The sequence below is a fragment of the Lytechinus pictus genome, chromosome 9 (assembly GCF_037042905.1).
Source record: "Lytechinus pictus isolate F3 Inbred chromosome 9, Lp3.0, whole genome shotgun sequence".
NCBI classification, from domain to species: domain Eukaryota; kingdom Metazoa; phylum Echinodermata; class Echinoidea; order Temnopleuroida; family Toxopneustidae; genus Lytechinus; species Lytechinus pictus.
Window position 1 is genome coordinate 25,319,857 of NC_087253.1, and position 24,158 is coordinate 25,344,014.

The 24,158-nt window shown below is 35.1% G+C and overlaps 2 protein-coding genes across 2 annotated transcripts; both read right to left on the reverse strand.

Annotated features, from left to right (window-relative positions):
- Nucleotides 1-1,331: 1,331 nt before the first annotated feature.
- LOC135155415 (carbohydrate sulfotransferase 11-like) lies at nucleotides 1,332-11,528 on the reverse strand. The gene is made up of 3 exons (XM_064104350.1): nucleotides 11,363-11,528; nucleotides 5,832-5,905; nucleotides 1,332-3,979 (listed from the first exon to the last, which is right to left on the reverse strand). The coding sequence occupies exons 1-3, from the start codon at nucleotides 11,490-11,492 to the stop codon at nucleotides 3,083-3,085; spliced, it is 1,101 nt and encodes a 366-aa protein (XP_063960420.1). The 5' UTR covers nucleotides 11,493-11,528; the 3' UTR covers nucleotides 1,332-3,082.
- Nucleotides 11,529-22,955: 11,427 nt separating this feature from the next.
- On the reverse strand, nucleotides 22,956-24,046 carry LOC129268530 (uncharacterized). The gene has a single exon (XM_054906075.2). The coding sequence runs from the start codon at nucleotides 23,690-23,692 to the stop codon at nucleotides 22,988-22,990; it is 705 nt and encodes a 234-aa protein (XP_054762050.2). The 5' UTR covers nucleotides 23,693-24,046; the 3' UTR covers nucleotides 22,956-22,987.
- Nucleotides 24,047-24,158: the final 112 nt, after the last annotated feature.

Here is a 24,158-nt window from a genome sequence, read left to right on the forward strand (position 1 = left end):
AATGTAAATGAACGAAAAACAGATAGAAATTTCCATCAAAATATTATTGAGTGATAGACGCGCCTTCCGTCAAATTATTACACAGCAAAAACTGTGGTGTTAACCGGTGTACATAGAGGACCACACCAGTTATTTTACACCGCTGTTAAATTGGTGGTGTTAGTTTTACACCTATAGGTGTTATTACAACACCTATGGTTGTTACATTTACACTCGTTGGTGTTATGTTCAATCTCTAGGGTGTTATTTTAACACCTCAGGGTGTGGTCCTCTATCAACACCAATTGGTGTCAGTTTTAACACCATAGTTTATACAGTGTACTAATTTATTGAAGAAAACTCCCCCAGTGTATCTTTAGAATTAAAGGGGAGGTTCACCCTGACAAAAAGTTTAATGTAAAATAGCAGAAAAATAAATAATAAAAAATATTGCCGAAGGTTTGAGAAAAATCCATCAAAGAATAATAGAGTTATTAGAATTTTGATTATTTGATTTGTGACGACAAATGCGAGCAGTTTTCCTATATAAATTATTATATATCTTGTGGTAAAAAAAATCAATGAATGCCATTTCCACATAAAATTGAAAATGGTTTTTACTTTACCTTCAGTATATCAATAGACACATCATTTTACACCTGGGCTCCGTAACACAAAGGTTAGCGATTAATCCCTAATTTGAAAGAACAATTCTGATTGGTTCTTATTCAGTCTACTGAGCAAAATGCGCATGCAAAGATGATCTTGATAGGCCATTTCATTTAGCGATCAATCGCTAACCTTTGTGTTACGGAGCCCAGGTGTGTGTTTCATAAAGCTGTTCGTAAAGTTACGCAAGACTTTGCGCACGACTGGTGACCTTTGCCACACTATCCCTATGTAGCTCACTTAGCACCTAAGATCATGTTCCAGTCGTGCGTAAAGTTGTGCGTAACTTCACGAACAGCTTTATGAAACACCCACCTGTTTCTACAAAGAAAACATAAATAAGTCATCACGAGCCATTAAAAAATTGACATTCATGCATTTTATATTACATAACATATGGGGCAGCTGCTCGTTTATGACGTCACAAATCCAAACCTTCTCTCCTCAAAGGTGGGGTAGGGGACACAATTGAGTTTTTCATTGTTCTTGATATACACACACATATAAGGACACACACACACATATATATATATATGTATATATATGTATATATATGTATATATATATATATATATATATATATATATATATATATATATATATATATATATTATATATATATTATATATGTAATAAAAGAGGCAAAGTGGTAATGCATTGTTCTTAGTTCCAACAGAATTTATTTTAAAGTCCAAGTTTTAAATATAATAAATTTTTATTATACATGTATATATATGAATACAAATATATGTAGCATGACAGTCACTTCTTAGCTCTATTTTTATAAAATAACATAGATATAAAAATAAATAGTGAGAGCGCGAGCAGAAATTTTTAATACACGTTCTGGCCTGATCGAAAAGGGACCTGTTTAAGGACTGTTTGCAGTTACCCATGAAAAATATACATATTTCAACTATCTAATAATGCGAGCGCGAAGCGCGAGCTGATTTTTTTTTACATTTCGACCTCGGTAAAAACTGGACATTCTAAGCATTTTTTTGTAATCATGAACAGCATAGTGAAGTAGGTTTCACGGTACACCAAGTATCTTTCTTGGGTGTTGGTCATGAAAAAAAGACCACCAAAACTCGATGTTTCGACAAGTGTGTTCTTGTCGTCCCAGGACTGGCCAGGAGAATGAGAACAACAAGAACACACTTTTCGAAACGTCGAGATTGGGTGGTCCTTTTCATGACCAACACATGGTGTACCATGAAACCTACTACACTATTATTTTTCGCCATGGAAACATTCAGAAGTTACATGAACAAGATATGTATATCCCTATCCAATTGATGCGAGCACGAAGCGCGAGTGGAAACAAAATTGAGATTTCAGACCTAAAAATGGGACATTCTAAGCACTTTTCTAATCATGCACACATAGGTATATAACTATACGGCAGGGGCCGCCGAATGGTTTTCAAGGGGGGGGGGGCTGAGCCAAAAGTGTGTGGGGGGCTGACCATGCAAAACATCACAATTATATGGTCATTTTTAAATGTGGGGGTGGGGGCTGAAGCCCTCCCCGCTTCCGCGGCCCCATTACGTACAATTGATGCGAGCGCGAAGCGCGGAAATTGAAATTCAGACCTAAGACAGGACACTCTATTCATGTTACGTAAATCAGGAAAAGGATCTGAAATTGGGTATCTTCCTATATACATTTATAATTTGAGCGAGAAGCGCGAGCAGAAAAATTTTGACATTCTGATCTGAAACTTTATAATTCAAGCATGCTTGAAAAAAAGCTGCGTATCTGAATAAACATGCGTGCACGTTTTTAGATTTATACCTAGAATCTGGGCATTCTAAATATTTTTTCTCATAAAAATCAGTATGAAATTCTGAAGTGTGTGTGTGTGGGGGGTCCTACGAAACATCGTTCATTTTCATTACATTTCTGTCATTTATCATACCAGATTTCCAGGGGGTGCTGCCTATGGAAAATAATACACTCAGCACCCCCGAAGTAAAAGTTTGAGGGTTCTTCAGCACCCCAGAAACCCCGCTTCCCAGGGTCATGTGGACAGTACATTTTATGTTACAGATTAAGACCTACTTCGAATTTATTTAATGAGAATTAGCATCCCTTGAAAAATAATAGGGATTTTTTTCGCACCAGATCGCAAACTCTTTCAAGAACACATATGTATTGGAAGTGCCCGTCTAAAAACAAAAAACAGTTGTGGGGCCTTTGTCGCAAATTGGTGAACCAGGACAGTAGTTTCGTCTTTAGTTCCGGAGCTGACGAAAAATGGCAAATTTTTTTTTATGTCGTTTGTCCCGAGTCGGGAACAAAACTGCCGTTTTTTTCCCACAAATTTTCGACAAAGACTTTTTGGCTACTCTGTGTTATGAAGGGCATTTGACAATACGTTTTCTATGTTCTTGAATTCGTCTTACGTCATCTAGCAAAAACCCCAATGCCTTTAATTCAGCAGGGGATTATTTCGTTGCGTTAAATCGTCATTCATGGAGTAACCGAAGAGTTTGAAATCGGGGGCGTAAATCTCGTACAATTTAAGGAGATATTCTTTCGAAATCGTTTTATAATACTTGGTGAATATTTCTTCGGTATTGCTCGTGTTCCTGGATGATTCTCTGAAGTGAACAATGTGATCGATCTTCAGGTATCTTAAGATGTTCTCCGAGTCTTCTTTCCCAGTTTCCAACTTACCAATGTAATCATAATGCATAGTACACGGAAGAACCATTTGATAGATCGGCTTCCAGTGTCCATCCATGTTGTTCTTCGCCTCTTTATCTGTGATAAACCGAACAAACTCCGCAAACGTCACGCCGACCCCAGTTTCAAGTTCCTCTTTGGATGGGTTGTCCCTGTAGCGTTCGATAATTCTTCGTCCGTAGGACTTCTGGAACACTTTATTGTCCTCTTCAAGTTTGTTCCTGTACGCGGAAAGGATGCGCGCAAGAGGATCACGTACGAACATGAAGGTGGTGTAATTACTATTCAGACGGTATTTGATCTCCTCCGGACTGTACTCATCGAGTTTCTTCAAGCTCGGATCGTGCGCCCTCCATCCGGGTATTTCCTCAACAGTTTTAAATTTTCCCTTCAGAACGAGAAACGCGCTCTTCCAGTGAGTCGACCCGACCTTCGATATAAAGCCATACATTATTCTGTACTTATCGTCGACAATGTAAGGCCATAGCAATCCTTTCTTATTATGTATGATGTGAGTCAGATTTAATTTCAGTGATGTGTTCTTGCTACACTCGTCCCGCAGGAGCTGTTGTCGGAGAGCTTGTCTCTCTAACCAGGCACCAACTGATACATCCGTTTTTCCTTCATCCTTAAGTGAAACCTGGAATTTAATCATCAAGTTCATGCAAGTCGTAATGGACAGCACCAATGAACGTAGAGGGCGTGAACACTTTAAGTGCTGACGTCGTCTACTTTCATTGGTCTGCGAAAGATTTCCTCACAACGCCATGACCATGAAATACAAAATAACAATTATTGAAAGATTGGTGACTGACAATATTAATTATATATCAATATCCATAGGCCCTGCAACCATATACGTTGTATATCAATATTTCCTATATCCATATGTTGTGTATCAATATTTCCTATATCCATATGTTGTGTATCAATATTTCCTATATCCATATGTTGTGTATCAATATTTCCTACATCCATATGTTGTGTATCAATATTTCCTATATCCATATGTTGTGTATCAATATTTCCTATATCCATACGTTGTGTATCAATATTTCCTATATCCATATGTTGTGTATCAATATTTCCTATATCCATATGTTGTGTATCAATATTTCCTATATCCATATGTTGTGTATCAATATTTCCTATATCCATATGTTGTGTATCAATATTTCCTATATCCATATGTTGTGTATCAATATTTCCTATATCCATATGTTGTGTATCAATATTTCCTATATCCATATGTTGTGTATCAATATTTCCTATATCCATATGTTGTGTATCAATATTTCTTATATCCATATGTTGTGTATCAATATTTCCTATATCCATATGCTGTGCATCAATATATCCTATATCCATACGTCATGTGTCCATATACCTCCTATATCTATACTTTATCCTAACGTAAGTCCTCTACGGCCTAAATTCATACGTTATACGTCTACATCTATACGTCGTATATCCATACATTGTACATCAATATTTCCTATATACATACGTCTCATATCACAGTTATATTCAAACGTCCTATATCTATACGTATTTATATGTCCAAACGTCGTATATACCAATGCGTCCTATATCTGTACGTTCTAACGTATATCCTATACGTCCAATATCTACATGCTTCTTGTATTCATAAGTTGTATATCAATACTTCTTATATCCTTACTTCTTATATCCATACGTTGTATATCCACACATCCTATATCTACACGTCCTATCATAATAAGTCCAATATCTACATACTTCTTATATACACAATTTTGGTATATCAATATTTCCTATATCCATACGATTTTGCCCAATATTCATACGTCTTATATCAACAGTTCTATATCTATGTGTCCTATATCCATGCGTATTATATCCATAAGTCATGTATCAATTATTCCTATCCATGCGTCTTATATATGTACGTCCTATAACATATATCATATACATGTACGTCCAATAACATACCTCTTATATCTATGTTGTTTATATGTATATTAATACTTTTTGTATCAATACTGTCTCATTTTATCTATACGTCTTATATTAATTAGTCCTATCTCCATACGTTGTATATCCATGCGTCCCACAGCTATACGTCCTACGTCTGAATGTATATAATTTACTTCTAATAGTAATATATACATGCTTACTATAAGTTGCATATCAGTACTTCCATTATCCATACGTCTTGTATCAATTCGTCCAAAAGCCATACGTACATGGTTTAGCCATACATCGTATCCATACGAGAATTCTCAGCGGAGAGTCAGATGCATAATATATAGGATCTTATATCACAGATCAGAGACCCATTTCATAAAACTCGTTATAATAACAAATTTGCAATAACAGTTAAAAGCTAGTGAAATCCTTCACCCTGATTGGCTGATGGTAAATTTGTTATAAAAACTGTGCATTTGTTACTGTAACAAGTCTTTATGAAACGTTTCCAACAAAGTCATGAAAGTAAGGAACAATATGCTTACATTTGCCTTTAGCTCTTCATTGTCATTCGATCGATTACCGTTGGAGCCGAGTTCAATAGAAATGTCTGAAAGACCTGTTAAATGAGACAAAGTGGTAGATGATAAAGATAAAATAATAATGATGATGTATATAGTTTATAATAGAATTATAAAAGAATTACATTTGGTAATTTATCAGTGCTTAAATTGACTTTTTATCAGATGGGAATATCGAATGTTTTCAGCTCGTGCTCCGAGCTCGCATTATTGATCTCCATGATTAAAAAAAATGTATTCAAAATGCCCAGATTCTAGGTCGAAATCTAAAACACGCGCACGCATGTTTATTGAGATAGGCAGCTTGTTCTTTATTCAAAAAGTGTTTAAATTATCCAGTTTTAGATCAGAATATCAATTATTACCTGTTTGCGCTTCACGCTCGCATTACTAGGAAGATACCCAATTACCCATCCTATTCATGATTTACAAAACATGAATAGAGTCCCGATTTTAGGTCTAAAATCTTAATTTTCTTCCCCTCGTGCTTCGCGCTCGCATCAATTGTTTAGTTACATACCTGTCCCTGTCATGATTACAAAAAGTGCTTAGAATGACCATCTTTTAGGTTGGAATGTCTAAAAATTTCAGCTCGCGCTTCGCGCTCACATTATTTAATTGTCGAAATATGTATCGTCTTCATGGCTAAATGCAAACAGTTCTTATCAGGCAAGAACCTTTATTATAAATTTCTGCTCGCGCTTCGCGTTTGCAGTAGGCCGTAATTATCTAGTTACATACGCATCTTGTTCAGGATCACAAACATTGCCCAGAATGTTAACTTTTCAGGACAAAATACATGAAAGTTCCCCCCAAAAAAAATTAGCTCGCGCTTCACGCTTGCATATTTTATATACGGCTTATGAGATTATTTTATATTTATGTTATTTTATAACAATAAAGCTAAAACCTGTGCCCCCCCCCCCCCATTAAATACATGAAAGTTCCCCAAAAAAATTAGCTCGCGCTTCACGCTTGCATATTTTATATACGGCTTATGAGATTATCTTATATTTATGTTATTTTATAACAATAAAGCTAAAACCTGTGCCCCCCCCATTAAATCAAATCCTAGCTACGCCACTGCTCCACATAGAAAGACAACTGCATTATATCACGCGTAACATGTATACTGCATAGGCCTTGCATATAGGCATTGTACTACTAATAACGTTATTCTCCGTGATCCGATCTGGCTGAAATTTGAGTAAGTGATTTTTAAAATATTGTGTGAAATCTGGAGGAAATTGTGTTGTATGGAAACTGCGTGCATTTGTGCCAAAATAACCCGGTCTCGTGCCGGACTCGTCGCCGTACCATGTCGAGTTTCGGGCCCCTAGTCCAAGTCTGAGTCATGAACCTTCGAGCCCATGGGCAGAAATCTGTCCCGAAAGGTAGGGGGACCAGGGGCTGGAAAGTTTGACAAGCAAAAAAAAAAAAAACTGGTTTTCAACCAAAATGTAAGGTCATTTAGTCCAAAATACATGTATTATTTCGATTGTGAGTGATGTATTTTTCTCCATCATAACAGACCAAGAATAGTAGGGGGATATTGTGATATTGTGTCCCCCCTACTATTTTTGGTAGGGGGGACGCGTCCCCCTGTCCCCCTGGGATTTCCGCCCATGTTCGAGCCCGAGTCCGAGACCGAATCCGGCATAAACGGTCTCGAGTCCGAGCCTGGACTCGAGTCACACGTACACACTGATCTGAATAGTATTCAGATCAGTGTTCACTGGGTTAGAGTTAGGATTGTAATAGAGTTTTTGGTTCAGAACAATGTAAAGATTACGATTAGGGTTTATTTAGTTTTGAAACGGAACACAGGTGCGACTAAAGAGGTAAATATCAATATTTGATAATATACGATCAATCATAATATAGTGAGCATGAAATGAGCAACGCGTGTTTATTGTGAAACAAACATACAGTGTGTCCAACAAAAAGGAAACATGTTTTCAGAGATACATTTCACAATTATTCAACGTGTTTTACTAATTTGATATTTATGAAAAGAGTCAAATATCATCTTTAATATGAGACCAACAGCTTAGCAAAACATTCACGCATGGCAGTTTACAAACAATGAGTATAAGGGCATGTCAGAAATGATTTGCGCAGAAACTCGCCTAAGGATCTGAATCGACTTTCATTTCAGGGATCAGTGAGAGAAACTTTACAAAGAATACGAAAGAAATGCGAATGAGCCAATCATCGAATAAGCACCTCTGTTTCATTATGAATCAATCTTGTCAAATTTTTCTGCGCAACCCGATTTTAACATTGAAATGTCAAACTCGTCTTGCTCATTATTATTGCGTTAAGTTTTCGTGACATAATATTATTAGCTATCAAAATGTAGAATTATTGAATTGTATGATGATGTAAATGAATATCATAACTGATTTGCCTTTGAGGAAAACCGATGTGGGAATCTTCGTTTTTTTAGGACGCAATGTACAATAAAATTCGTAATGTTTGAACACATCTGAGGTGAAAGCAATTGATTAATCCCTTGGTGCTTCATAATTAAGCTCAAACAAACTTTTTTTCTCCCGATTGACATTTCATCCATTTTCATACAAAGTACACAAATCAATACATTATAAAAAAAACAATGAATATGAATACAATTCTTAAATTATGTGTATTGTAAATGTGTAAAACCCAGAAAGCAAGAAAAAAAGAAAAGGGTGATATATGATATTATTTTCTTAATATTATGTCAAATCTATCGCAAAATTGAATTTTTATGATAACAATGTCGACATTGTTGCTCGCTGGCTTCGCTCCCTCGCAACTTTTTATGAATTTTGCACGATACGCATTATCTGCCCCCTCAAAACTTTTGGCTCAATACACCACTGCCCTTCTAAACAGTAAGCGTCAATGTGCTGCGTTTGTTGTTTGTTTTCTTTACAGAAATATCAGAATACGTCAATATAATAAATATTATCTTCATCGACATATTAGCAGTCACATTGAACACGCGGGAAATACAAACAAAATATCGCCTTATATAGGCTTAGTCTATAGGCTTATTTTAAGAAAATGGGATGTACAAAGCAGAGTTCCTCGGCCGCTTCTCTCCTCCCCCCTCCCGAGCGAAATTGAATGTCTATATATGGTCAAATTTTATGGGGAAAAAAGTGTAGGAAACAGATTCTTACTTTCTTGTTTTAAAGTGTTGCGATTTTTTAAAGTTGATTTGACCCAATAACGATGACCTGAGCTACTAATGCGCCTCCCTCCCTCTCCCGTAGATCCACCACTGTTCTGCTTGCGCAACTCTCGTAAACAGGGAAGAGATGTTGGAGTTTAACCCCACACTCCTTCTTTTTCATTTTAGGGAGCCAGAGGTGAGAGTTTAAACCCATAACCCCCCAGATCCGTCACTGCAAATGAAAGAGCGTCATTATGAAGCTGCGATGAATGCAATGAATGCTCCCCAGGGAGTGGAAAGTGTGCATTTGTCGTGCGGGATTGAAATGAATCCAATGACCGGTGTAATAATATTCTTTAAAGTGCCTTGGGAAAAGCGCTATATAAAAAGCTAGTTATTATCATTATTATTATGATTATTAATGGAGGATGTAAATTCGGAACATAGAATGTCCAGCATGTCCATAGAAAGTCGAAGATTTTGAGATGATATGAACAAGCATAGTATTTGGTAGCTGACAGTGGCGTAACTACGGGGGGCACGTGCCCCCCCCCCCCTCCCCCCATCGGCTGGCCAAAACAAAAACGGGAGGAAAGGAGAAAAAGAGGGAAAAATGAAGGAAACGTAGTGTGAAAGAAAAAATAGACCTTTTCATGAGAATCTAACTTTGAGACATTTCTGACATCATGTTCAGTAAATAGACCCTATATAATATCATATCTTGCACTTCTTCTTTGCTTTTCTTTCCTCTTTTTTTTTTGTGTTCTTGGTTGTAGAACTTTTGGGGGCATGCCCAAACCGCAAGTGCTATGCGGGTGTGTTCCGGGGCGGAGCTCCCGGGACCTCTTGATATCAAAGCCATTTTAAACCTTACAGGTTACCGCTATTTCAAATCGCAGATATACAGTATGTTTTACACAACACATTAATTCAACGCAGTTGCGAAATTAAACAAATATTTTGAGGGGTCACAACATAGCAATGTGGGAAAATTTGTAAAAAGTCGGAAGCGAGCGAATCGAGCCCGAAAAAAATTGGTCTTTCGAAATGAAATTCTAATTATTTGATAGGTTTTTACATTATCATGATTATATTCAGCCAATAGCATATTTCATTGTTTTCCAGTATTTCATTACGTTCTTATTTTACATCCGATTTTGATGAAATTTTCAGCGATATGCTAGTTTGATTTTTCTCTATTTTATTCAAATCAATGTTTTCCTGGGGTGGACTTGACCTTTAATAATTCTTTTCACTTTTTCCCTTTTAGTTTTCCTCTTTTCCCCTTTCCTTTTCTTTCTCCCTCCCTTTTCTCTTTTTCCCGTTTTTTTTATTTTCCCGGTAAAATCCACCAGGGGCAGCCTGCCCCCCGCCTGTTACGCCACTGCGCTGTAGTGTATATACAACGTTTGGTGTGATCATCCTCTTTAAACACCGGCGGTGTAGTTTTAACATTACTGTTTTTGAAAACAGCACACACAAATAATTCTTATTGTTACCATGTGCTCGTAATCGACATACTGAAAATCTGAAGAACAGAAAGTGGTTATAAACGAATTCATTGTGAAAACCAATTCATTTTAAATATTAACAGTACAATGCACCCAAATTCAAAAGTTCATAGCGAAATATTATATCATCATTGTTGTCTGAGCTTACAATCAGAGCAAAGAGTCGTTGTAATTGTTCAGTTTTCCCTATATAGATTGAGAATTGCGATTAAGTAATTGGAGTATACACGGTAGAGCAAGGCATTGATATTCCAACAAGTAAAGTCCAAGAAGCAATTCGGTAGTGTGCCTGTGACAAGATAAATCTCTTGTCACAGGCACACTGGTATCATTTTAGAGCAATATCAAGTAATGTATATTGACAATAAACATGGCATTTTTTTTTAAAGTTATTTTTTCCCATAAAAATTCAAAGATGGCCGTCATAATTGCAAATTTTTGAATGGTTATCTGCATTGAAAACGTATAAATTCATTCGCTAGACGTTTTAGGTTATACATTTTTTAATGGTTAAAATGCAATGATACAATGATACACCAGAAACCTATTTCCGACTCAACTATTTCGTAACCGTCTGTAAAAAAATGTGAAGAACGAAAATGATCTTAATTTTTTATTGAAACCCTTCTTTTTTTTTGCCTGTCAAATTTCTCAGGAGAAAATAACCTTCAATTTCAGTGCACCTTTTTTAAATTAAAAAATGATTTGCTTTTTCAAGAAAAAAAAATTGTTTGCTTTTTGCATCAATGTTTAACTCGTGATTCTACTTCAATGCTAAGAGACAACGTCTTTTAAGACGTCTTTTAAAACTGTTTATTTACTTTTTGGAATGTATTTGAAGCGACCATACTTAGACAACGCATCCGGGTATTTTCTCAGCTCAGTAGCCAATACGATGAGGACGATGGTTGATACACAGCCAAAGAAGACTTTCACCAGAACGTTTTTCATTTCGAGAACACTTGGTTCACGATTTCGAAGCAAAAAAGCCCTATATTATTAAAGGAATAACAATAAAATGTCAGGTTAGATTTTATTGAATAAATTAGATGAAAACCGTTCGTGTAGTCTAGTGGTTAGAGCATTGGACTCATGATCGCGAGGTTGTGAGTTCGAATCCCCACTCTGCCATTGTCTTAAATTTGATTTTCAAATTACCAAAGAGTAATATCTGTCGTCAAAAGGGTCAGCCGCTAACAAAATCCCTTTGTCATTTGAAAGGATGTATGTGAAGAGTAACAAACTTGGATATAAACTCTTGTCAAAGGACATTATAGCGTCGTGTGGGATTCGAACCCTCACCTTTAGAGCCAATCGACCGAACCACTTCACCAATCACCGTCACATCAGTTCAGTTCAGTTCAGTTCAATTTATTTATTTTCTCAGCATAAAAAAGATGATATATATACAATATGTACAAAAATGACAAATAGTATCAGAGAAAATTGGAAACTACAGTTTCCAGTACATTGAATGACATTAATATTAAATGAAAAAAAAATGCACACACAGCATCAACAAACACCAGCAAACACACATGGAGGGTAGGGCGGTAAATGTATGAGATTTCAGCAAGGAGAAAGGAAACAAATTATTTTGCATATTCATGTATATACATTCTTTTTAACTTAGATTTAAATGACGTAATTGTTGTTGAGTATTTAATTCCATCGGGGAGATTATTCCAAATGCGTGGGCCATAATGCCTTAATGAATTTAGGAGAATTTGTGTTTTGACCTTGGGATAATGAAAATTATTACTTGAGCGAGTATTGTGACAATGAACGGAATTGTTTATTAAAAACATACGGGATATATTAAAAGGAATTATGTTATGAATAGTACGAAACATCACAGATGCTATCTATAATTTATGAATATCATATATATTAAGGGTATTGAGATTAAAAAACAAAGGTCGTGAGGGAGCTCTAAAAGGGGAGTTGGTATATATTCTTAAAATTTTCTTTTGCAATTTATGAAGGGGTTCCAATTTTGTTATTCCAGCATTCGCCCAAATAATATTACAATATTGAAGATAGGGTGGGGAAAGACAGTTATATATCATAAATAACACCTTCTGTGGCAAAAAAATTGCGAAGTTTAAAAAGAATACCAATATTTTTTGAGATTTTATTAGCTAAAATAGAACGGTGGCTGTTGTATGACAGTGTATCATCTAAAGTGATTCCGAGAAACTTGGTTGTTTTTTAACAATTCAAGAGGATTTGATTCAAAAATATTTTAACATCCGAAATATCATGTTTTATATGTTCTTTACTAATATACATAACAGTTGTCTTTTCATAATTGATTACTAATTCATTAGCATGGAACCAGTTTATAATCTTAATTAATTCTTCATTTGTATTCTTAATAAGTAAATTAAAATCACAATTGGACGCAACTAAATTTGTATCTTCGGCAAAAAGGACAAAATTAAAAAAATGAGAAACATTACATAAATCATTGATATATATCAAGAATAAGAGCGGGCCCAGTGTGGAGCCCTGGGGGACTCCACAATGGACACTCTCATGATGAGAAACAGCATTATTATAAACAGTATAATGAAAACGATCAGTTAAATGGAAGTGGAAGAGCCGTGGTGTAGTGGTTCTGACTCTCGCCTTGTAAACAGAGGGTCGTGTGTTCGAATCCCACCGCGGTCTAGCGTCCTTTGGCAAGGCGTTAATCCACACTTTGCCACTCAGGTGCTAAATGGGTACCCGGTAGGATGCGAAAGATATTGTATGTTTGATTTTGCCAGCGCCATAATGAGGCTGCGATGAATGCAAGGAATGCTCCCCAGGGAGTGGAAATTGTGTACTTTTCGTGCGGGATTGAAATGAATCCAATGACCGGGGTAATAATATGCTGTAACGCGCTTTGAGCCATTCTGGGAAAAGCGCTTTATAAAAATTGGTTATTATTATTATTATTATTATTATTAAATAATCTTTAAACCATTCAAGGGCAATGCCACGAATACCAAAATGAAATAGTTTACCAAGTAAAATATTATGGTTGATAACATCAAAGGCTTTGCTTAAATCGAGAAAAATACCGAGTGTATGTAGATTATTAGCCATATTATTTAGGAGATGATCATTAAGGTCGATAAGTGCAAGCTCGCATGAGTAATTTGATCTAAAACCGTATTGTGAATTATTTAATAGATTATTTTTATCAATGTGCCGTATAAGCCTATTGTACATTAACTTTTCTAAGATTTTGGAAATACTAGGGAATAAAGTGATAGGTCTATAATTTGAAAATATATGCAAGTCCCCTTTCTTAAATACTGGAATAATTTTCCCTATTTCCATGTCCTTTGGGAATCTACCTGTTAAAAATGATACATTAAAGATATGTGTTAGGGGTTTTGTTATGAAATAAATTACTTTTTTAATAACACACTGACTAATTCCATCAAATCCCATGCTTTTACTTGATTTAAAAATATGTTTTACTATTTCAATAATTTCATGTTCATTTGTAGGATATAAGAATATAGAATTTTGACATTGGTTTGAGAGATAAGACAAAAAATTATTAGAACGCTGGGGAATATTTGATTGGATATTGGTAGCTTTATTAGCAAAAATGTATTAAATTCTTCTACGATAATTTGATCATCAGTTATTTTAACACCATCTTTCAGGAAATAAGTGTTTAAATTATGTTTATTTGTAAAAAGAACCTCATTAATTATTTTCCACAACTTAGAAAGATTATTTTTATGTTTTTGCAACAAGTTACTATATTATTGTTTTATTGGCCTTTTTTAGAATTAGGTTCAATTTATTTCGGTAAGATTTAAACTTCCTTTCAATTGTTTGATTTCTACTTTTGCAAAAACGTTTATATAAATTGTCTTTTTTATGTATGCATTTGAATAAAGAGTTTGTTATCCATGGCTTGCGTATTTTTTGCTTTGTTTTTGTTCTTATTGATACACAGTTACTGTCGTACGCAGTTTTAAAATAGTGCATGAATTTACAATAGGCATTATCAATATCTTTGCATAATACAACTTCATCCCAGGAAATATTAGATAAGTCATTTTTCAGATAATTTAAAGAAGCTGTTTCTGTCTTATGTATGGTGGGAGGTATAATATTATTGGTCTTTTGTTCGCAATACAGATTATTTATTTGGAATATGGGGAGATGATCAGTAATGTCGCTGTAGAATATCCCTGTCTGAATTTGAGAAGTATGTACGTTAGTAATTAATGTTGTCGATTAAAGTTGAAGATTGGGTGGTAATCCGGGTGGGCTTATCTATTAAAGGACGAATGAATTATTACATAAAATATTAACAAAATCATTTATGTATTTATTGGAATCAATGTACAGAAAATTTATATTAAAGTCGCCCATAATCATGATAATCTAAATGCACTTATTTTCATGCGACAATTTGTCAAGACATTCATCAATATTTTCATTAAAGCCTTTGATATCTACATGAGGATCTCTATATATGACACCAACCACAATATTCTTTCTATGTTGCAATACTATATCGATAAAAAGGGATTCACAATAATAATTTGATAAACATATATCTGATCTTATTTTGACATTAAATGAGTTATATGGATTAGCAAGGCAACACCGCCTCCTCTTCGATCGTGTCTGTCACTGTGATAAAAACTGTATCCGTCTAAATTAAACAAGAATGGTGTGTTATTATGAATCCACGTTTCACTAAAACCATGAATAGAAAATTTTAAATTAAGTTGAGTAATAAAGGAATGAATATCATCAAAATTTCTATATAGACTTCTAGAATTAAAATGAAGCATACTAAATCTCTCTGTGTTTTCTTCACATATCTGTTTGTTATTATTGAATTCATTACATAACCAATATCTTGATGGATTGTCAAAAACATAAAATTGTCATCTGGGTCTAAGTCATCAATATTTTCTTGCTCAATAGATGATACAACATGAGTAAAATCAGTATTATCAATTGCATTACCTGGAGAGGGGGGACAACTTGACATAGTCAAAACACACACACACAAGTACACACACTAGCACATTCAGATAATAAAAACTAAAATGGCAGTATATATTATAAGTATAACAGATGAATAAGATGAAGCAATGAATAATATATTCATTAACCTGGATAGCAAATGCATATAATATTAGAAAAAAAAAATACTGGTGACAGACAAGCTGTCTGAATGGAATACGTAAACCAGATATATATTAGAACAATCGTAAAACTTGATATTTCATGTTGTAAATGTAAACACAGTGTAAATGACAATCATTCAGTGAAAAGAGAAAAGAGAGAGAGAAAAAAAATTGCAGCCTATGTTGTGCCTGAAAGCATTGTGTTCTAGCTGTCTAATGAATAATAAAAAATAATAAAAAAATCAGATTAAATAACTGTAATAACAAATGTCAATGTCAATAGCATGACAAAGATAAAGATTATAATATAATTGAAAAACAGAAGGAAAACTATGCTCAAGTCAAGACTAAAATAACAAAGTTTAAATTACCACTGTCAATATAGCATGACAAGGACAAGTACAACAAGTATAACAAGTTTAAATTACCTATGTTAATATGGCTAATATACCTATGTAAATATAACATGACAAGGAAAAGTATGATATGAAGTGTCACATCAAATAAAGATAAAAAGAAAATGAAAATACGGTGAAGTCAAGTTAAACTTGAATGACTTTCATATTGAAATAGGTCAAAATTATTGAGCAATGAATATGAAGAAAAAAATAACAATATATATCAATCCAGAGGTACAGGTCATCATAGCTGCAAGTCATGATGTCAAAAGAAAAGAAATTTACTGGTCTTTAAAACAAATTGGAGAGTTTGTAGCTCATGTCTGTATAATTTATGACACAAATTTAATAATCATAAATAGAAAAAGTATTGATACAGAATAATCATATGACGAATTGGCAATGTTTGATAACTAGCCAATGACAAGGAGGTCTTCTTTCCTGTTTATTTGTCTCTTCATATAGTCTGGTAGGGAGATAGGGTTCCCATGCACCCGAATGATATATTTTTTTAACCTACATTTTTGTAATCCGTAAGATGTGTAGTAAATGAATTTTGATGTTCCCAAAACGAAATATTGTCCCATGGGGTTCAAATTCAAGATGGCGTCCAAAATGGCCGCCATATTCATGGGATTTGGTTTTTCGTACATAGATTCCGACACAAACATTCATTTGCCACAAAATTAGTGTCATATGAAAGATAAATAAATTTTCCACAAGTTGATACTATTCATGGGTGATGAAAAGCTAATTCGGCTGAGATTTTAATAAGAAAAGTGCAATTTTGAGAATTTTTTCCAAAAAATTGAAAATTGGCAAAATACATGATTTACCATAAATCTAAAGAAAATTAGGGAATCGCCTCAAAAATTTGTAGAAAACTTTCCTAATATACAAATATTAAGTGGACGAAATTCCAAATTGATATCGTTTTTAGTCACAAACTTATAATGTCTCAAACTTGAAAATTCAATTTTCAGAAATTTAGCTTTTTTACTGCATATCGGAGACTTGGATATACTAATGTATATTGTCACATTTTCAACCCAAAAAATGGAGATAGGCCTTAATAAAATGCGAAATTATATATTATTTTGTTGGTAGAATTTACTACAATCCCTTTATTCTTCGATTTAAAGTCGGTTAATAGTTTTTGAAAGAATTAAGACTTTTGGCCAAAATTTGTATGTTTTTGGTTTTAAAAAATGCACATGCACTGTTATTGATCAGATTTATCATGAATGTTAGTAATAAATTCATAATCTCAACATTCGATATGAAAGAGGATGTATCAACGAGAATATTGGCAGGCTTCATGCCAACATAAGTATCTTCATTTGCTTTAGAAAGAATGAAAATATGCTGAATGTATTAAGCGATTTTGCGCTAAAGTGATGCCAAAAAGCAACCTCGGTGTGGCAGTCACACCCATGAAAACGATTGCAAAGTGATGAATGGTATGTCATTCAAATAATACAATAGCTTGGATCAGCCTCTCGCATCGATTGTGTTGGTATGACTAACACACCTTAATGTACAGTATGTAATGTGCATCGTAATAGAAATGTATCTGATTCAGAAGGATGTAAAGGCAAAAAAGTGTTTCTGTTACATCATAAAGAATTCATTTAATTAAGTCTTTTGGAAACAGTTATAAGATACACTAGCACTGTAGGTAATAAAGATGAAGTTCTGACACATCAATATACAACTGAAAGGAACATGTCAAAGCTACCTCCACCTTATCTGTATTTTGAATTTATGGCCTGTATTCCAAAATCAGGTTTATTTTCCAACACATTCTAACTCTTTATTAAATTTATGAAGAGCCAAAATTCTGTTTATTGTATATCTCTTATGTTTACAACTCTGTTCCGTTTGCTTTTATAATGAAGGAAAAACCTCAATTATCATTCTCAGACAACTATGAACCGTTTGGGGGTCAATATTAGTGGAATTGGCTCTCCACAGTAAAAGTCATTGGGGGTTATTCTGTCGCCAGTCAAAAAGTGATCATAGGTGAAAACCATAACGTAGTTCAGATGACCGAAGATCTGACATGATATCTGATGATCGTTTACCAAAACAAAAGAAATCACGATCAAAATCAAAATGTCGAAAGAACTAACCAATCTGCGAAATAGACACAGCACACGATGCTATCACAGATCATGATCATTATCAGTCTAAAGGCAGTCTATCCAACTTTGCATAATTTGACACAATACACACCAATGGGTCACACACAGTTGTAAATTCAGAAGGTACAGTAGCATTTGCTAATGCCCACAGAGTCGGTCAACATAAGCTCTACTTAAGAGTTGACTCACGTGCAAGTACTAACACTATCATAGTACGTACGCCAAGGAAATATAAAGTTCAAAGTGGGAATCATTAGTGAAACAAACACCAGTATAAAACTTGAAGCTTATGGTGAGATTCCAATTAAATGTAAAGGTACACTTGAAATAAAATGTTACAGTCCGAAATGGTCAACACAGACATTCTATGTACCAGATGTCAAGGTTTCAGCTATCCTTGGGTTGTAAGGTTGCACTGACCTTGGAATTATCACAATTCACTCAATGTACAATTATGACACACCTACACCTAACCCTAAACCTAAACAAACACCAATCACAAGTGATAAGGATCTCGAACAAGCATTTCCAGAGCACTTCGATGCTATTGGTCGTTTCAAAGGAAAAGCGATGCTTCATGTCAAGGACATCGCTAAACCTACCATAGACGCACCACGCAAGTGCACTAATTGAGGGACAAGATCAAGATCAACGTGGAGGAACACAACAAGAATATGTACTTGTTCATGGAGACGGCAAGCAAGAAGACTCAGTGTTCAACAGCTCCAAGTGCACAATCAAGAAAGAAGCTATCAACTTCTTTGGCTCCAAGAGCACTAGATCAGATGTCTACCCAGATCCTAGCAAGGTAGAAGCCAACACATTACCCAAGTACTATTACCCAAGGACAAAGAGGATGTTCAGAAATGCCTAGTATCGTTCAAATACCTAGCAGCATATGTTCCTAATTTGTGGGAAAAGTCAGCACCACTTCGATAACTTCTCCACAAGGAAGTACCGTTTATCTGGGACGATGATCATGAACATTCCTTGAACAGCCTGAAATGTGCAGTATCATCAGGTGCATGTCTACAGTTCTATGACCCAGAGAGAGAGAGAGAACTGTTGAGATAGATACATCAATGAAAGATCTAGAAGCATGCCTGCTTCAGGAAGGTAACCTGTTGCGTTTGCATCCCAAGTCTTTCCACTGCACATTCCAACTACTCAAACATAGAGGGAAATCTTAGTCCTAATGTTTGGTAACAAACGCTGCTATAATATCTGTTCGCGAAAGAATTTCACAGTCATAATCAATCACAGACCACTGGAAATTATATGGAAAAAAAAACTCTTACAAGTGCAGCGCCGCATCTACAGTGATCGCTTATAATCAAAGTCCAAGGAAACGGGTGTCAAATCAATTACCGACCTGAAAACGACATGATTCTTTCCGATCCGTTGAGTCGACTTCCTAATCCCAAGGAAGCATGCGATGTACCGTCAGGTGTCAGAGTTAAATCCATCTGCTCTGAGGAAAAAGATTCGCATATGCGATCGACTTATTACTCTTCGGAAAACACAAGAGGACAGAACTTCAGAGAGAAACGGCTAATGATCCAATTCCCAGATCATTATGACAGATTTGGCCTAAGTTGGCCTGAAACAATCCAAGAGTTATTGAAATCCCTTAGGCAGTATTGGTCGTATAGAGATAACATCGGATTATCACATGGAGTACTCTTCACGGGAAGTCAAGTCATCATACCGAAGTCACTGAGGAATAATATCCTTGGACAGCTTCACCTAGGACACATGGGAATCGAAAGTACCAGACGACTTGCTCGTGAGACAGAGTTCTTGTCAAACATCACAACGAGGACATCGACCTGTTGATAAAGCAGAGTGAAACATGCCAGAAACATCAAGCAAGGCAGCATTAGAAAAGAAGTGGAATATCAAGCACATTACTTCTTCTCCACACTATCCAAGATCAAACGGATTAGCTCAGAGGATGGTTCGTACAGTCAAGAATCATTTGACAAAATGTTCTCAGACTGGCCAAGACAGTCAACTAGCAATGAACCTGAGAGCAACACAAGTCGAAAGTAACTTGATATCACCAGCAGAAATGTTATTTGGTAGACCCATCAGAACCACATTATCAAGTCACTATTTCTCGAGAGATTCTACTACCACTGATTTTCTCTTGAATAGGCAAGACAATGTGAAGGAAGTGCATTATCGACATGCAAGATCTAATCTACCACCTCTGCATGTAGGACAGCCAGTGAGAGTTATACATCCAAGATAACACATTTGGATACCAGCTAAAGCATCCAAAGTCTGTGAGGAACCCAGGTCTTACGAAGTATCAAAGCCGAGCGGAGGAATCTTGAGAAGGAACAGATCACACGTGAGGAAAATTCCATCCACCATCCCCACTCCAAAGCAGGGCTCGAAATTAGCGGTTGCCCGGGTGACATTGGCAACCAAAACTGCCATCATGGTTGCCCGGATGGCAACCAAGAAAATTCCGTGGTTTTTTCTCAAAGAGAATAAAAATCTCTTAAATTTTGCAGCAAGCAAAATTGCTTTTCCAGTCAAAAGTTTACAACTTCTGGATCAGGAATATATCTTTAAAGATCACATTGGCACAAAGTTTTAGCTCAAAAAGATCGCCCAAATCTAGCACATGAGCCTGCCAATGACTTCTAAGATTGACTGCCTGTCTGTCAAATCCTCCATAAGAACCATAAGCTTACATTTTGACATGATACAAGTCAATTGTTGCAAGTTTTAAAATGCAATTTACAGGAGGCCTTTTCCGTGGTACTGATTCGTCACCACATTTTCTACTTTTGAAAATATTAAATAGATTAATAACACAACCATACACATCTCAATGTTCCAAAAAGACCTTCTCCTTCTTTACATTGGTCAACAGAGGTTTTTCATTTTTGGCACTTTAATGTATCAGAATTGTTTAATTCAAATCGTAAAGAATAAAGATAACCCACTCAATTAATTTCTCATAATCAGAATACCCTCAAAACATTTGTAATTTGTTTTCCTATGACGTCGAATTGAAAAGTTCTGTTCAGAGTTTTTTGTCAGAATCCAAGATGACCGTCAAGGTGGCGGCCAAGGGACAATATTCAAGTTTTCAGAAGATCAAAATAAATTCATTCAGTATACGACTCCAAGATTGAAAATGTGTAGGTTAGAAAAAATTATCAATATGTTGAAAAGAGTGGTAAATATAATGACAATATAGTACATTTAAGTCTGTAAAATGTAGTAAAAACAACAACTCAATTTCTTAATAATTGTATATTATTATATAGGAAAGTTTTCTAGAAAGTTTCAAGACAATTCCTTTATTTTCCTTAGATATATGGTAAATCAAGTATTTTGCAAATTTCCATTTTTTGGGGAACAATTTCAAAATGCACTTTTCTTATTAAGATGTCAGCCGAATTACCTTTGAATTACCTATGAATAATATCAACTTGTAGAAAATTTATTCATCTTTCATATGACACTAATTTTGTGTTCGAAGATAAACCTGATTTAGGAATACAGGCCATAGATTCAAAATACAGATAAAGTGGGGGTAGCTTCGACATATTCCTTTGAGTTGTGTATTGATGTGTAAGAACTTCATCTCTATTACCTGCAGTGCAAGTGTATCTTATAACTGTTTCCAAGAGACTTCATTAAATAAATTTCTTTATAATGTAACAGAAACACCTTTTTTGCCTTTACATCCTTCTAAATCACATTTCTATTACGATGCACATTACGGTTTGTTAGTCATACCAACACAATCGATGCGAGAGGCTGATCCAAGCTATTGTATTATTTGAATGACATGCCATTCATCACTTTGCAATCGTTTTCATGGGTGTGACTGCCACACCGAGGTTGCTTTTTGGCATCACTTTAGCACAAAATCGCTTAATACATTCAGCATATTTTCCTTCTTTCTAAAGCAAATGAAGATACTTATGTTGGCATGAAGCCTGCCAATATTCTCGTTGATACATCCTCTTTCATATCGAATGTTGAGATTGTGAATTTATTACTAACATTCATGATAAATTTGATCAATAACAGTGCATGTGCATTTTTAAACCAAAAACATACAAATTTTGGCCAAAAGTCTTAATTCTTTCAAAAACTATATCAACCGACTTTAAATCAAAGAATAAAGGGAGTGTAGTAAATTCTACCAACAAAATAATATATAATTTCGCATTTTATTAAGGCCTATCTCCATTTTCTGGGTTGAAAATGTGACAATATACATTTGTGTATCCAAGTCTCCGATATGCAGTAAAAAAGCTAAATTTCTGAAAATTGAATTTTCAAGTTTGAGACATTATAAGTTTGTGACTAAAAACGATATCAATTTGGAATTTCGTCCACTTAATATTTGTATATTAGGAAAGTTTTCTACAAATTTTTGAGGCGATTCCCTAATTTTCTTTAGATTTATGGTAAATCATGTATTTTGCCAATTTTCAATTTTTTGGAAAAAATTCTCAAAATTGCACTTTTCTTATTAAAATCTCAGCCGAATTAGCTTTTCATCACCCATGAATAGTATCAACTTGTGGAAAATTTATTTATCTTTCATATGACACTAATTTTGTGGCAAATGAATGTTTGTGTCGGAATCTATGTACGAAAAACCAAATCCCATGAATATGGCGGCCATTTTGGACGCCATCTTGAATTTGAACCCCATGGGACAATTTTTCGTTTTGGGAACATCAAAATTCATTCACTACACATCTTACGGATTACAAAAATGTAGGTTGAAAAAATATATCATTCGGGTGCATGGGAACCCTATCTCTCTCCCCTACTAAAGCTGATAGGACATTGGATCCTTGCAGATTACTTGCTTTTGTTGCCTCCCACAGAAGTGAGCGATTAGTCTTTGTTAACTCTTCATGCAGACTCATTTTTGTGTTCTTTAACTTTCTTCTGTTCATGAGTAGATTTTGACTGTGCTGATACGATGTCAGTTTAATAATGATCGCTCTTGGTTTGATTTCTCCTTTTTCATTAGGTACAGGTTCATTACGACGTGGTACACGATGACTTCGGTCAATATCACGTAGATGCAGATCGACACCAAGATGTTGCTGTGCTATTTCGCAGACTCTTTCACTGGTTTTCTCGTTCTCTTTCTCAGGTACTCCAAACAGACGAATACAGTTTATCCTAGAGTACTGTTCCTGATCGTTGAGCTGTTTCTCTAACCATCTATTTTTCTCCTCACACTTCTGTTGCTTCTTTTGCAGGTTTGCAAGACTACTCTCGATATTGTTAATCCTATTATGAAGTTCCAGAATAGATCCATCTTGTGCATCTAGACGTTTGATAAGTACATCAAACTTGGAGTCTAAGGCTTCCATTATAGCTCCTTTTATGAAGGCCAATACATCATCATCCTTGAGTGCATCCTTGACAAGATTTTTGGTGGTCCTTGTATTAGCCATTGTTAGGGAATTAAATCCAATGATAATCCTTTCATAGATCCCACAGTATAGAGTAGATCACTGATCAATTGATGCACAAGAGATTACTGACTGATGAAAGTTCAAGTTTTAGGTGAGGTAGACTACAAGAATAATACCAGATGGGACTGGGCTGAAATTTCTCCTATATAGATCAGGAACTCGCTGATAAAATTATCTTTTCTGTCACCATTAACAATCCAGGCAATGATCAGAAATGTTGAACAAACTTACATTTATTCCGTTGTCATCATCGAAAGTTTGTTGAAAGTTCAATGTAATGCCAAAAAAGTTGATAAATCGAGAGCAAAAGAGCAGTATGTAGTATGAAGATGATTTCGTTTTTGAACGATGTATAGTTTTATTTTTTTGCAACATTAACATGTTTTACAAGGTCACCAGCTAAGTCAATATAGCTTAATTCTTCATAAAGCTCTCACTATAATTG

Excerpts from the sequence above, each read along its gene's own strand:
- LOC135155415 (XM_064104350.1), bottom strand. The coding sequence starts at position 11,492 with ATGAAAAACGTTCTGGTGAAAGTCTTCTTTGGCTGTGTATCAACCATC. Across the intron at positions 5,906-11,362 it reads CTTCAAATACATTCCAAAAA|GTCTTTCAGACATTTCTATT; the intron begins GTAAATAAACAG and ends CTCATTTAACAG. Across the intron at positions 3,980-5,831 it reads ATGAAGAGCTAAAGGCAAAT|GTTTCACTTAAGGATGAAGG; the intron begins GTAAGCATATTG and ends ATTAAATTCCAG.
- LOC129268530 (XM_054906075.2), bottom strand. The coding sequence starts at position 23,692 with ATGGCTAATACAAGGACCACCAAAAATCTTGTCAAGGATGCACTCAAG.